Source organism: Fusarium solani (assembly GCF_023522795.1).
Source record: "Fusarium solani strain SB1 chromosome Unknown bctg00000015, whole genome shotgun sequence".
Lineage (NCBI taxonomy): Eukaryota > Fungi > Ascomycota > Sordariomycetes > Hypocreales > Nectriaceae > Fusarium > Fusarium solani.
In genome coordinates this window covers 854,327-868,283 of record NW_027072143.1, presented here as the reverse complement: position 1 = coordinate 868,283, position 13,957 = coordinate 854,327, and the positions used below count along the sequence as shown (strand labels likewise).

Sequence of the window (13,957 nt, the reverse complement as noted above, 5' to 3'; positions counted from 1 at the left end):
CGCCGTCCGCACCGCCTGTAGATTACTGTAGGTGCCCATTTTGGGCCATCTGATGCTACCGAATGATCAGCGGCCTAAACGGTTCCTTGAGGTCGTCCTGGGCACTGTAGATAATTGTACCCCTGACCCGGCCAAGGGACAGCCCTGAGGAATAAAGACCATTTCAGTTGTAGGTAGCCTCCTAGATTGGGTCGGCCGTCTGGTCCAATCAGCACGAGTTATGGCAGGTCAGACAAGAGGGAAACAACTTATCCCATTGGCTGCTTTGAAGGCAAGGTTTTCCTTTGCGGCATCCTTTTCAATGTTTTGACTCGTAGTAGTCTCATAGTCCATGTGATAGTCGAGTTTCATGAGAACTAATCTTTCTAGTAAATCAATGACGGCTTGGTCATACACGTAATCACAAAACACTCTTGCAGACACACAGCAGCATTAAAACCTAATGCTGGAAAACACCGTAACTTAATACAGCCTTAAGCTTCTGTAGCCATAGAAAACCAATAATGGAAAGATGAGTCTCGCAGTGCAAGATGCCATCTTTCCATTTCCCGCGGGATGATATATATGCTGGTCAGTTCTTCTGACTTGCCATCGACACCTTCGTCGCCTCCCTTAACTTTCTTCATCAGATCTGCGGTACGAAGAATAAGGATCTGGACAATTCTGACAGGGATTGGTGGCGGAGGCGGTTATGCGGTCTGGTGACAGTGGCGGAGACAAGGTTGTCAGGAAAAGCATAATTGTTAATGGGGGATTCACGGGGGGGGTGGAAAAGTAAAACAGGACAAGCAGGAAGAGACCTGTTACTTTGATACACAATATATCCGAACACACGGGGAGAACTAATCTTTGGAAGTGGCGAACCAGCTTGTAGGGAGTTTACTGTAGGAAAGAAGCAGGCGTGTGTTATCTCTATGGGCAGATCCCCCTACATACCGCAACGCAACTCACCAGGCCGTGAGATTATCGTCTGTTACCCGGCTCTGACTCCATCCGTCGACGGAAGCTCGACTGGCCTCATATTTCATCAGTGGCTTGTCTAGAACGACGGCCTTTGGGAAACATTCTACAATATAGTCCCATTCCTCACGCTTAGAGGGTGAATAATCTTTGTCAAGCTCATCAGTGAAAGACACACAATTTAAGTCCAAGCTCAGCGAATTGAATCTAAGCAGAGGAATTGATCTACAGCGCTCGGATATGCACGGCCTATTAAATTTCGAGTGTGCCCCCCGCACACCCCAGTCAATCGCCTCATTAGGAAAATGAGCGTTTGACTGCCAAAACGGGGCTGTGAATAGCTTCAACAAAGGATACCGGAAATTACCGACTTGATCGAGGAGGTAAGCTTACTCAAAGAGGCGAATTGCCTCAAAGAAGTGGATTTTCAACGCTTAATCATCAACAATGAATCCAACAATATAACAAAAGCGGCCTATTTAATCACACAGCTATAAAAAGAGAAGTAAATCACAACCTCGGTGAATCTCAACTTCAACTTCGCATCCTTCTGCCTCTCTTCTTCTTCTTTCTTGAACAACAGTCGCCGATCGTGATGGTAAGTCTCTTTCTTGCGATCAGCGCGTTCAACGCTGATGAGCATGCTCGTTGACCTTTGTTGTATACTCCCGTTCGCAAGCCCGCCGGCTGCATTCGCCTTGGTGCCGTTGGCGCCTACAACTCTCGTGGTGGTGGTGTTCAGGGCTCTCGCGTTGAGCGCCGAGGCCCTGGTCGTCCTCGCCGTGTGAGAGTTCGCAAGCCTTCGCCCGAGCCCGAGCCTGTTGTCGATGCAGAGCCCATTGCCGCTGGTTCCCCTTCGCCTTTCTCCGAGTCCGAGTATGAATCTAATGGCAGGTTTTTCTTTGAGCCAGCTCAGCTTGCTACCACCTCCTCTGACTCTGAGTCCGACTCCAATGAGGTTGCTCGTGGTAGCCACAAGTGTGTTCCTTGGTAAGTCCCTCCACCTCTATGCCCACTCGATCATCGATAGCTAACCTCAATGCTCGCCAGTCGTCGTGTTCTCCTCCTCCTCTTGAAGGTCCTTCAGTTTGCCCTCGACGTGGAGGATCCTACCCGGGATCAGAAGAAGGTATGTCATTCCTCTCTTCACTCACTCCTCTTGCCTTCTAATGCTCTGCCTAGCACACCGCCAACCTTTGTCGTGCGTTGAATACCCAGATGGAGGTGTTGGACGAGGACCCCTCCTTTTTCGAGCCCATCGTGAACGGCCGCATTGATTTTGGCCTCGATGCTGCAGAAAAGGATTGCCTGCTCGTTACGCAGGTGGATGGTGTCCCCTCTGCTTCGATCGGCGGTACTGGTGTGGATAGTGCCACGGAGGCTGATCGTGTCAAGAGGATGCTCAGTGACGCTGTGAATGAGATGGTCTCATGAGCGGTGAGCTTTAATGTTGTGGTCTAGTGCTTGGTCGAGTTGTCAATGTCGGTTATGATGGTTTATGCGAGCGCGATAGTAGAATTCGAGTCCTCGTCGACTAGTCCGACTGATTGTTGATGCCCTGAATTCCTTTCCACCCGTGAGAGGTTGACCATGTTGAGCAAAGCTCGGAACTGCTCCAAGCGCCGACGTGATAAGGCCTTTGTGAGCCCATCAGTAGGCATCTGCCCAGTTGGAAGATATGTGATCTGGAAGGAGTCATTTTCGAACTCCTGCTCCAAAAACATGTTGTGGATATCAACATGACGCAGCTTTGTTGTGATTCGTATGCTCTCACCGATCACAAGACGAATGGTCTACGCTTGCGCGCGTTGTTATCCCTTGATATTAACTTACTCAATGACGGGATTTGGAATTGATGGATAGATAGCCATCGAGGGCAGATTTGCCAACATACTGAACCCCGAGGTACAGTACCCCTGTTCGGGGGTAGTGGGAATGAATTTCCAGAAGCCGACCAGGAACTCTAGGGTGTCTTTTGGCTCCCTGGGCCCGCCCCTGGTAGAGATCTCTAATATGTTAGTACCGCAGCGCCGTGCTTTAGGTGTAAACCACGCTTGTCCACCTACTACTCAAAGGTGGCATTAGTGCGGTCCTTTGAAAGGATTGAAAAGTGAAAGAAAACGGTCGAATCTGTTTGAAAATTTCGGTGGCTGTGGATGAACTGAATGCCGTATTCGGGTGCAGAGGGCCTCTGGCGCCATTTTTGGTACGGGATGGGCCAGCGCGTGAGAGGTTCCGTTTCTGGTAGATACACCGACTCGTAGTTGAAAATAAGCTTGCAAGTCGAATGTTGAATCCACTCGTGCTCAAAGAACTGCTTCTTTTCCGGGTTTGTTCCGGAAAAGACAAGGCAGCCAACCATTTGGGCCTGCAAATGACCGGACTTTTCTGGGTAGCGATCCAGGACCCTGAGCATAGTAGGTGGAATAAGGTCTTTGGGACTCTCAAATTTGTCCTTGCAGTTCCAGTATGTGTAGACAGCCGGGCTCCATACTTCTTGCACATCAGTCTCGCTCAACCAGACCCGCTCACCAGTGGCTAACATGCACTAAAGGTCATAACGTTCTCCTATCAGCTTGTGATCCGCGATGAATTGAATGCTGGCCAACCGAGGATCTTGGGCAAGCCCCGCCCCAACGCCGCCGGATACGCTACTTGCATCGTCAACACCATCGAAGGGAGAGTTAGTTGGCGGCTGGGCGCTAATTGATTCTTCTTTGGCATCGCTCGTGTCGTTCTCGGCAGCCGGGGCGTTGTCTTGACCGACCTGGCTGTTGGTAGCCCTCAGGGCAGCATGTTGCTTGGCGGTTTCGATTCCGTCGTCTATGTACTGGTTCATTGCCTCGCGGCTTGGGTCTTCGTGCGCCTCAGGCTGTGGTTAGGGACTTGCAAGTTGGGCTGGTGTGTCATATACTTGTCCCTCGTTTCCGGGCCCTTTGGGAGCTCATGGTCCTGGTTTATCTTCGTTAGTCTCAATAGGCCAACAGTATTGATTGAATAAGTAGACTATCGTCGAAGATGTGAGAGGAGGAGAAACGCGAGCGCCTTTATAGAAAGGATATGGGCATAGTTACGTGTAGGTGCCCATAAAACAATATTATTATAAATTGCGATCTGGTCGAAATACTAACCGTCCTGAAGGCAAAATTAAACTAATAAGCATAATCAGGGTGGTAGACCTCCGTGTAACCGCTATTTCTAGCATAGAAGCTTTCTTACTCGCAACCTAGCAGTGACGATTGTATGTTGCATAGATTATGTTTTGAGTTCCTTTTGCTAGCTCTTAAATCTCAAGTGACACTACTCTACTGAGTTCTACTCTTTCCTAGATATTTTGCCCAGCCGTCTCTTTGCTATCTCTTTCAACTGCCCGTCATCCATGCTGTCGATGGGAATCCATGTGCTTTCCCAGCTAACCTTCACTTCGCTACACTTATCGACGATCCTTACACCTTCGACTCCAGTGACCTCCCATCGGTCTTGTCCAATGTGGCACTTATTTTTGCTCACAGTGTCTCGCCTCCTGCGCAACCTGCGCAACCTGCGGCCGTCATGAGTTCCCCGCCGGGACCTGGCACGCGAGCCCAGGGAGAAGGCTGCAAGCTGGCCCGGGGGACAGCTGGCGGCCTTCGAGCTGGGTTCCATGACTCTCACTGTTCTTCTCGCCGGCACCATCTATCAGAAAACACAACTCAGCCGGAGACTGAACCGCGTGAAGTATCTCCTGCCGGCACATTGGGCAAGGGAAGAAGTAGTTGGCAAGGTGACCCTCTTGTTCCTCTAGACCAAGGCCCTTCAAACAATCCATGCAGAAAGTATGGCCTGTTTCCGCGGTGGCGCCGGATTTGCATGCGAGATACACCTTGGGCATCACCTCCTGACAAATCGTACACTCCTTCTCCCAGCCATACTGACGGACGAGGCGGTTTCCCTTTGCCTGCTTAGGCTGAGCACATGCGTTACAGAGGAGCTGTGTAGACACATTAGTTCGGAAGATTGAAACGGCAAATAAGACCTACTAGGGGTGAATCAACCGCTCGCCACTTTGCCCCGGGGCTCAGTTCTTCGAGACAGTCGCCACATCGCTTGTAAACATCAAGGTAACTAACGAGACGAAACATGTTGGCCAGGAAATCGCGAAGTGCGTGGAAGCCGGCCGCTTTCTTGTAAGAGAGTAGGAGAGGAAGAAGTGTGAAGGGAGTCTGAGAGACCCAGTACGATGACGTTGTTTACTTCAGCTGGAGAGCCAGGGGAAATGGAGAGAGTCAAGATTACATTCGTTTGCTCAGGCCCGGAAGTGAGTCTTATACAGGCAAAGGGAGGGTACCACCACGTGCAAGTATCGGAGGCCGGCTCGGTTGAAGCCACTTTGGAACACGAGAATTCTTTGGAGTGCGCCATGCTTATTGGGCATTCTTCAGGGGGTTGTCATGCCATGGCTTACTGAGGGTCTCACGATGGGTCGCATTTCAGCCGACCCCAGTGACGACTAGAGGAGTGACCGATGAGGAGACAAGCTGTAGTACTATGGCACTTTCCGCCGGAGCTGTAGCGGAGGGTAGTTTCATAAGATATGGACTACTAGAAGCCTTTCTGCGCGGGCGTGAAGGTCGGGGCTTGCTGGGGCGGCGCCCCTTTGTGATCCTTGATATCGTTTTGAAGATAGGACAAAATGGGAGTTGGTGAAAATGGACAATTGTGTGAACTAACGTCCGTGGAGGTGCCCGAATTTCCCTTTTAGCAGTGCTGTCCCTTTCTCAAGGCTGTCCCTCAACGCCCAGTGCTGTTTACGTTGTGTTCTCTGGGCTACGCTACCCCTGGGTTCGGGGGACGGGAACAGGGGACCGCAAGCTTCGTGGAGTGGAGTCTGCCACTTGGTGGCTATTGCATCCCTCTAGAGAACATGGAGTGGAGTCATCCATTTCGTGCTCTTGCTGGGTCCATGCTCTAAACGCAGAAGCAGGGGGGATCAAGCAGGTTAGCCACAGGTGCGTTAGCGTGCTGGACCTCTCCCCCCTCGCACGCCAAGTTGGTGGAGCCTCAACGCCGGTGCTGTGGTCTGTGTGCAGTGGGGTGACATGACGACTCATCTCCGTGTTCCGCGCTAAAAGAAAGTTGACGTAGGTTCCACCATCAGAAGGGCCTGCAGATTATTGCATCAAACTCATGGCGCCCCTGTTAAGGCCCGATAGTCCTATGAAAACGCAAGCGCCCCGCCAGAGACAGATGGTTGTCCCCAAGTGCTGCTCTCAACAACCCAAGTCCCGTTGTCACTATGGCACTAAACCAAACTCGGAATTTCCCATCTCAACCGGAAGATAATATCTCCATTGATCCTACGCTTGCTGATCAGCAAGACCCGATAAGCATTGGCGATATGTCCTCATGGATTCTTACACGTTGTGTGGACCTACGGTTTTACTGCGGTGAATGCGGAAAAAAATTCAACGAACCCAGTACGCTAAAAGAACATGCTACAACCCATCCTGCCCATCCTGCCAATCCTACAGAGGGGGTCTATGGGTGTAATAACCATGGCTGTGTCAGGCCACGCTTTCAGTCCTGGGAGGCGCTAAAGTAAGTTACTTGGGCGATTATGTCGAAGGTTTATTGACTCTTCCTAGAGAGCATAGGTGTTTGATCCCGATACCTAAGCCCTATGAGTGCATCAAATGCGGGCGAGGATTACAAAATTTGGACAGTGCACTGGGTCATCCCAGTTGTTGTCCGTTCACAAAGAACACAGCCAACCATAACCCTCAGCAGACTCCTCTGCCCTGCTTCTGTGCTTATTGCGGAGGCCAATTTCAAAATGCGAACAAACTTCAAGCCCATGTCTGGAGTCATTTTGATGAAGCAAGAATGCAGTGTTGTGGAAAAAGCTTCAGTAATGCCGGAAAGCTCAGAGCTCATCAAAAAGAGAAGGGCTGCGCAGTAGTTGACTTGGACCGCCCGCCACACAGACTCGAAGAAAACAGAAAACATAAGGATCTATTTGGGTGCTGCTGGATGGATCGATGCGGTCGTGTATTCCCAGATGTCAGCGAGCTGCGGCAAGTAACTCCATCGATTGTGGTCGAGCATTATGATGCTAATAATGTAAAGAGAGCATATGCTTATACATATCAAATGTCCTTTGTGTAGCCGTAGTTTCGGCCGCATTTTAAGCCTGACAATCCATATGAAAACGTGCCTCATGCGACCGGGACACGGCCAACGCACAACCGAGGACAGCGAAGATATGTCGTCGATGGCAGAACCTCTGCACCAGCCCCAGCAGGCTACCGTGAGGAGAGGGTTTCCACGCAGAGGATCTTTCCAGCCGCATAATGTACACGAAGCCACATCTACTCTTGAAATGCGAGAAGATACCAGCCAGGGAAGAGCGGGACACCAAACATCTCATCAACTTCCCAGTGCCCAACCGGCTGCCGAGAACGCTCACACGCTCAGCTGGCGACCTCAGAATCACAGCCAGAGCCAGAACGAGGGACCGACACTTGTTTCCTCCGATGAAGTCCAATCTTTTGGACCTCAGGCGACGTGGATAAGCAGAGACGGTGCGGCCATTCATGTATCGGTTGAGCCCTCAGACTACCTACTGAACGACTCTCCAACTGCACTCTTCGACGACGAAGAAACCGAATCCGACACGACTCTCGCTGGTGAGGAAGACTGGCGGTCACTTTCCCCTGCCCCCGTCAGTGGTAGGGCATTTCATAGGGCCTACAGGCAAAAGTTTGAAGAAATGGGAGCCAGAACACGCAATAATCGAGAGCAACAAGATATATCCGAACCGGCAGCGACTCTCGAGATGAAGAATATCGACCAGGATCAGGGCCATGCAGCGAACGATGGGCCTCAGCCACAACCAGCTTCCTCGATGGAGTCAATCGCACAAGACAACGAACCGTCTCAGCATGGACATATCTCGAACCCAGAAAGAATGCACCGGCGTCATTCCCCAACAACGTCACTTCATTCACCTGTTGCCACCCAACCACAACAACCTATCCGCCTCCCCGGCCAAGAGCTATCTCAGCTCGAAGCTCCTCAAAATTTCCCATGCGGCTATGACCGGTGTGTCAAAGTGTACAAGACCGACAAGATCCGTAAGCGGCATATAAAAATTGATCATAAGAAGGAGGTGGCTATATGTGACGTCTGTGGCAAGACACGTCGGACACCTTGGGATGTTAAGCAACATAAAATAATTGACCATTGGGGGGACAGATGGCCGTGTGGCCGGTGTAACGGGAAGTTCAAGCGCAAGAGTGACCTTCAGCGTCATATGAAGCATATTCATCAAGGGGCTCGCGCGCCTTTGGCGGACCGACGGTGACCCATGCAATAAGATATTTGCAACAAAAGTCAATCTCAGATTGCATATAAGAACTGCTCACAAAGGACCACAGGCAGGTTCAGAGTAATCTAGGAGAGGAAATAGCGTTGATTAAGATAGTGAGAACGATAAAAGCCACGCTCGCGCACAACTATTCGCTTACAATCCTAGACCGAGAGTGGGCCTGCTGCACATATCGCGGGTGCTAACCAGGTGCATTAACCAGGGTGCCTCCGCTCGGATAAGTCTCGGAGGTGTAACATACTCAAGCCTGCCATCAGGCCGCGCCCCATTCACTCATTGTTTCCCAGGAGCAACGTCGCACATCCGCCAACATGGCCAACCCCGGCACTCCAGCACCAGATCTCGCCGTGCTCTTAGCTAAGGCCCTTTCTCAAATCGATCAGGTACAGAATCACCTAATTGTATTGCGGCATCCATTCAGCAGCACACAGGTGAGCAGAGATCCAGCATACAACCTGCAACTCGTAGCGCAGCTCAAGGAAAAGGCATCAGTGAATCGGCCGTATGGACAAAGCTATCTCCGGCTTCAAGGAGGCCTGTGAGAAGATGGGTTCTCTCAAAAAGCCCTCCCAGGCCCTTGGTCCTCGTGGTTTTCGGTCCTTGAAAGCATGTGTTTAGGTGGAGGTGTGGCTGGGGGAGGACTGGGGGAAGGTTTGATGTTGGGGTAAAAAACGGCGGGAGAGGAGCTGCGTTTGCTCAAATCGTCAAATCCAGAATCTGCCATTGTCTGCTTGACGTGGTATAATATCGTAGCGTGCTCGGGAAGGACAGGAGCCGACGGACAGGAGGACGATGAGAAGCATTCAGATGGCGAGATTGTATGTCGGCGAAGAGACTCGAACGTGCTCGGGAAGATAGTACGGGAGCTGACAGAGTGGGAGTCGATGAAAAAATCGTGTTGGGTCGACATGCGGGAAGGCAAGGACAAGGAGCCTGTCACTTTTTGACTCCTGGGCGTTACATAGTGGGGCCAGATCTGTCTCAACTTCGGTCTAGGTCAGCGCGAAGCTCGGTTTTTCAACCCTTTGGTGCCCTCTTCACAGAGTCCTTTGAATAGCATGAGTATACATTCTTTCTCGTCATTTGATGTCACCTCGTCAAGAACTTCATCTCCGTCTAACAAAGAAGCACCGGTATTGGTTGATGGCGAGGGGCGGGCACACTTGAGGGAAAATGGGCCCTCGGTCATGAATACGGTTTTGGCACATTCTGGCTACTCTTAGTGCTATTCCAGTTGCAGGTAGCCTCCTAGATTGGGTCGGCCGTCGGGACCAATCAGCATGAGTTGTACCAGTTCAGAGAAGAGGGAAACAACTTATCCCATTGGCCGCTTTGAAGGCAAGGTTTTCCTTTGCGCCATCCGTCCCGTCCTTTTCAATCTCTTGAATAATAGCAGTCCCATGGTCCATATGATATACGAGTTTCACAAGACCTAAGATTGGAAATGGCCAACCGGCTTGTAGGAAGTTTGCTGCAGGGACCAAGCAGGCGTGTGTTATCCCTACGAGTAGATCCTCTTGCATAACACAACGCAACTCACCGGGCCATGAGACTATCGCATGTAACCTGGCTCCGGCTCCATCCGTTGATGGAAGCTCGACTGACCTCATATTTCACCAGTAGCTTGTCCGGAAAGAAGCCTTTAATAAGTATTTCACAATACAGTCCCACTCCTCATACTAGGAGAGCGATACACTTTGCCAAGCTCAAACCAAAGCCCCAGTGCCAAGATCCGGCCTGTCCGAAGCCGGAGTCCGCAGTGAGTCCGCAGTGCTTCCAAGGTGGCAGCGACGAAGTCAGATATCTCATCAACAGCTCCAGGAAGTCAGCTTTCTTATACATAGACCTCACTGACCTTGGCGTTCCTGCGGCTCAAGAAATAGCATCCTTATTGCATCTAGTAACCAGCGCCTCCTTCATTACTCTAGAACTGTCATGATGTTGTAGCCATGCCAAAACATCCTGGGTTGGACGAACAAGCGATGGAAGTCGTGTTCCAGACGAGGAGTGGTACAGGGAATACGTCATGTTGGGCATGAATTCTTGTTGCTCGATGCCGATTCTATGACAGGCTTGCTCCATCGTGGCCTTCCGTCCGCGAAAATCCAACTTACATCGACTTCGAAACAGAGGAACAGTCAAATAACACTCTTGTTCCCGCCTCATTGTCAAGTGCCCCAGTACGGCCGACCTTTTCAACTATATATTACCGTAGTCCAACTTGGTCCCCAGTATTCATTGCATTTGCTCAAGTTCACCTGCAGATAAATGTAAAATCGTCGTGATTTCGAATTGGAGCCGTGTCAAGTGGCTCCTGCCCAATTTGACCGGCCGGATCATAAAAGCAATGACAACAAACAATAAGCCAAGCTTTATATTGATTTCCTAGCACTACAATCAAGAACTATCGTAAGGATCCAGAATAAAAGAAAGTCTCATTCTTTTCAATGAAAAAGGCCACACTAGATCCTCGTTCGGTTGTATTGTGAGGGTTGTGGGTGTCGTGGTGACAGGACTAGCGGCGCTGTAGTGGCGAGAGTTCAAGCCTCCGTTTCCGTTTCCTCGACTGCCCTGGAGTGGTTCACTTCGGAGCCTCGGGGGCTGAGTTGGCGGTTGAGAGTCAGAACAGAAGGTGGTGTATAGCATCATCATCTTTCTAGACTTGCCCTGCTCCGCATTGTGGGGGCACGACGGGCCATTGAGATGCCTACGGAGCTCTCGTTTTGTGAAGCGGCACCAGCATTGGAGGCAGATAGCGGCACCGGCGTGCGCACTACCCTTGAAGTCGTTGTCCTTCCACGCCTGAATTGTGCGACATTTTTGACACTCCATAGCGTCACTAGGAAATTGGCGATCGCCGCGACAGACCGTGATGTACCTTCGACCACGGCGCTTGTATTGACCACTTCGAATGAGGCCGTGATAGGTAACGGCATGGCTGATGTTGTGGGATATCGCCTTATGACGGGACAAACAGGGAAGGTTGCCGGCAAACTTCTGAGGCTGGAATGCGGCAAAGAAGCAAACCTCTGTAAACCCCTCAAAGCCCGCTTCTGTGAGAGCCGATTGTGCGTTGATTGGGGTCGTTGGCTTTAGGGAGGAATGCATCTCGCTGGTGAAGATCGAAAAATAAGTATGACATAGAAGATTCTGAGTGTCCATCTGGAAAAGGCAAGTAGAGTTGTTGAAGTGGCTGGACTACCTCTGAGAGGAAACGTCAACAAGGAAAACAGGGCAAAAAATGAGACTGAAACAGTCAAACCAGTTGGAAAAGGTGGAAGGCGGACAGTTTTAACTGCCTAATCCACATCGGCTATGGTGGGGGTCCAGCCAGGCCTTTTAGCCTCCCTCGGTTGCTTCATCTCTTCAGTCTGACGACGGCCTCTCTGACGGCTTTGCCTTCGCAATCCTGCCTTCCACCCGTACCTCCGCCTGAGAGTGGACGGACCCTCCCCCAGAAACATCCAAGTCCTACAGCCTACGTAACATACAATAACGTGGCGGCCACATTATGAAAGGGTCCCCGAATCCCAGGAGTCGATGATATGGAGATCTTCTTGATGACCTGTGCTAATATTGCGTTGAACATGAGACTTGGAGGAAGGATCCCCTCAACATCCGTGATTGCCAGGGCCCATCTCCGAGCATCGATGAAGTGGCGTCGGTTCGCGGATTGAGACTCTCCACCCGGAGGCGGGGCCACCTGGGATCGCCTGGGTGCGTGTCTGTCAATCCTACCTGCCACACCGGGGTGGGCTTGCTGCTGGTGGATGCAATCCCATCCTGGCGTTGATCAATCATGGACCCCCTCCTGGAAGATTCTCGACACTGTGTTGGACACTGTGTTGACCACGCCAGGCAGAAAGGGTCTAATGGTGGACTTGCATGGGTGAACGCATGGTCGGACTAATGCAGGTTCCAATTTTATGCTTCCTTCTGGGCCGAGGAGCTGAACGACCATCTCGACAGAGGTCCTCATGCTTGCTTTTCGTGTGCGACATCCCCTCCGCCGTGCACCAGCCGGAATGGGAATGCCGGGCTTGGTAACCTTGTCCCAATTGCCCACGCACTCTGGCTTACATCAGCACCCAGCGTGCTTCCAGATGCTAAACACTCGAAGCACAAATTTAAGCCACCTCTCTCCTCTCTGCACCATCTAGCCCACCACGCACGCCACGAGGTCCCTGTTTATCGCCAGAACCACGATGGTCAACACCAGACGCACTCGCCGTAGAATTGTACCGCAATCTCGCGAACGATCATCGAGGCGCACAAGATGGCCGGTCCTTCTACAGTCTTCCATTTGCAGCGATTGCCGGCTTCGAAGTTCAACGATGCCGAACCGACCATCATCCGTTCCTACTGTGAAGAAACGTATCGGCTGTTGCTAAAGACTTTGAACGCCCATCAAGCCGCTACCCAACGTACCATCAATCCCGAAGACGATACCAAGAACCTTAGGCGGTTGGCCATCTCGCATTACATCTTGAAGCTGCTCGAGGACGCTGAATCCACCCTACCCTTGCCTCCGAGCTGTAGCCTCACGCTTGAGCAGCGTGTCAAGCGCATCCAGGGTCACTACCATATGGTGGAGTGCCCGCAATATGAGCGACCGGGCCTCACAGCATCACAAGCACTTATTCAGTTGCAGCACTCCGAGAGTCTCAGCGCTGACTACGAGAACTGGAGCCCTGACGAACCTCTCGACGAACCACGCCTCCATGCATTGTTCTTCGCATCGAGAGCATTCGGCGGTTTGTGCTGCCAGCTCCCACCTAACATAAGTCACGAAGACCCATGCCTACCTCTCCTCATCTCGCTCTACGATTGGCATGATCGGCACCTCAAGAACACCATGAAAAGCCATTATAAACAAGATATTGAGAACCTCTTCTGTACCTATGCCTCAATTCCGTTTAAGAGACCCGATCAAGCCAGCACTCCGAGGCACAATCCTTGTCCGCCTCAGCTTGCGGAACTCAACTCAGACAGCCGACAGATGTATCGCATCGGTTGCAGCAATGTGCCCTTTATGATCGTTGAAGCCCGGCCGTGGGGGGATAACTGAGCCAGAAGCCCATATCGATTGCAGGATGTCTTGAATAGGATTTGTTGTGAGGTAAATGGCCGGCGAGTAATAGGTCTTGCTACTCATGAGTAGATTTTTGTCGGCGCTGTCTCGCTATATGTGCGTCAAGTGTTGGAAGTGTTGGCTGGTTAGAATAGTTACTTTTTCAATGCTCGACGAAATGGCCTTACCCTATGGTCCCGGTCTCCTGGGGAGCTACTTCCATACCAGAGATGACACCGCCTAGCTACCTGCACCCTTTGGTATTCTTTCTGCGGCGCTGAGATACAGTCAACAGAGTCGGCACACGAAATATCCGTTTGTTATACGAGTCCCTTCTAGTCACGAGCTTGCCACAGTTGCCTTTGACTTGCCACCCGGTTATGCGGTATCAAGGTCTTCAGTCCGTTGTTCTCCGTCCCCGCATTCATCCTCTCCAATTTGGCTCTGTTTTCAGACCACAAAAGAGGCTCTTTGGACCACTCCGGAACGGCAAGTGAGGCCGACACTTTCGGAGAGGAGGATCGGTTTTTATGAAGGTATTGACGGCAGCGGAGCCTGAA

At 51.3% G+C, this 13,957-nt stretch overlaps 5 protein-coding genes across 5 annotated transcripts; 3 read left to right on the top strand and 2 right to left on the bottom strand.

Annotated features, from left to right (window-relative positions):
- Positions 1 to 1,555: 1,555 nt before the first annotated feature.
- On the top strand, positions 1,556 to 2,394 carry MRS44_018215 (uncharacterized protein; the record flags this gene model as incomplete). The annotated part of the gene is made up of 4 exons (XM_065616412.1): positions 1,556 to 1,558; positions 1,640 to 1,950; positions 2,011 to 2,089; positions 2,143 to 2,394. 4 exons carry the CDS (start codon positions 1,556 to 1,558, stop codon positions 2,392 to 2,394), a joined length of 645 nt encoding a protein of 214 aa, XP_065472484.1.
- A 631-nt stretch (positions 2,395 to 3,025) lies between these two features.
- MRS44_018214 (uncharacterized protein) lies at positions 3,026 to 5,081 on the bottom strand (the record flags this gene model as incomplete). The annotated part of the gene is made up of 5 exons (XM_065616411.1): positions 3,026 to 3,508; positions 3,611 to 3,832; positions 4,411 to 4,439; positions 4,615 to 4,930; positions 4,980 to 5,081. 5 exons carry the CDS (start codon positions 5,079 to 5,081, stop codon positions 3,026 to 3,028), a joined length of 1,152 nt encoding a protein of 383 aa, XP_065472483.1.
- Positions 5,082 to 7,141: 2,060 nt separating this feature from the next.
- MRS44_018213 (uncharacterized protein) lies at positions 7,142 to 8,868 on the top strand (the record flags this gene model as incomplete). The annotated part of the gene is made up of 2 exons (XM_065616410.1): positions 7,142 to 8,072; positions 8,573 to 8,868. The coding sequence occupies 2 exons, from the start codon at positions 7,142 to 7,144 to the stop codon at positions 8,866 to 8,868; spliced, it is 1,227 nt and encodes a 408-aa protein (XP_065472482.1).
- A 1,855-nt stretch (positions 8,869 to 10,723) lies between these two features.
- MRS44_018212 (uncharacterized protein) lies at positions 10,724 to 11,434 on the bottom strand (the record flags this gene model as incomplete). Its single annotated transcript, XM_065616409.1, has 1 exon — positions 10,724 to 11,434. The coding sequence occupies one exon, from the start codon at positions 11,432 to 11,434 to the stop codon at positions 10,724 to 10,726; it is 711 nt and encodes a 236-aa protein (XP_065472481.1).
- A 1,168-nt stretch (positions 11,435 to 12,602) lies between these two features.
- MRS44_018211 (uncharacterized protein) lies at positions 12,603 to 13,394 on the top strand (the record flags this gene model as incomplete). The annotated part of the gene is made up of 1 exon (XM_046277623.2): positions 12,603 to 13,394. One exon carries the CDS (start codon positions 12,603 to 12,605, stop codon positions 13,392 to 13,394), a length of 792 nt encoding a protein of 263 aa, XP_046125815.2.
- Positions 13,395 to 13,957: the final 563 nt, after the last annotated feature.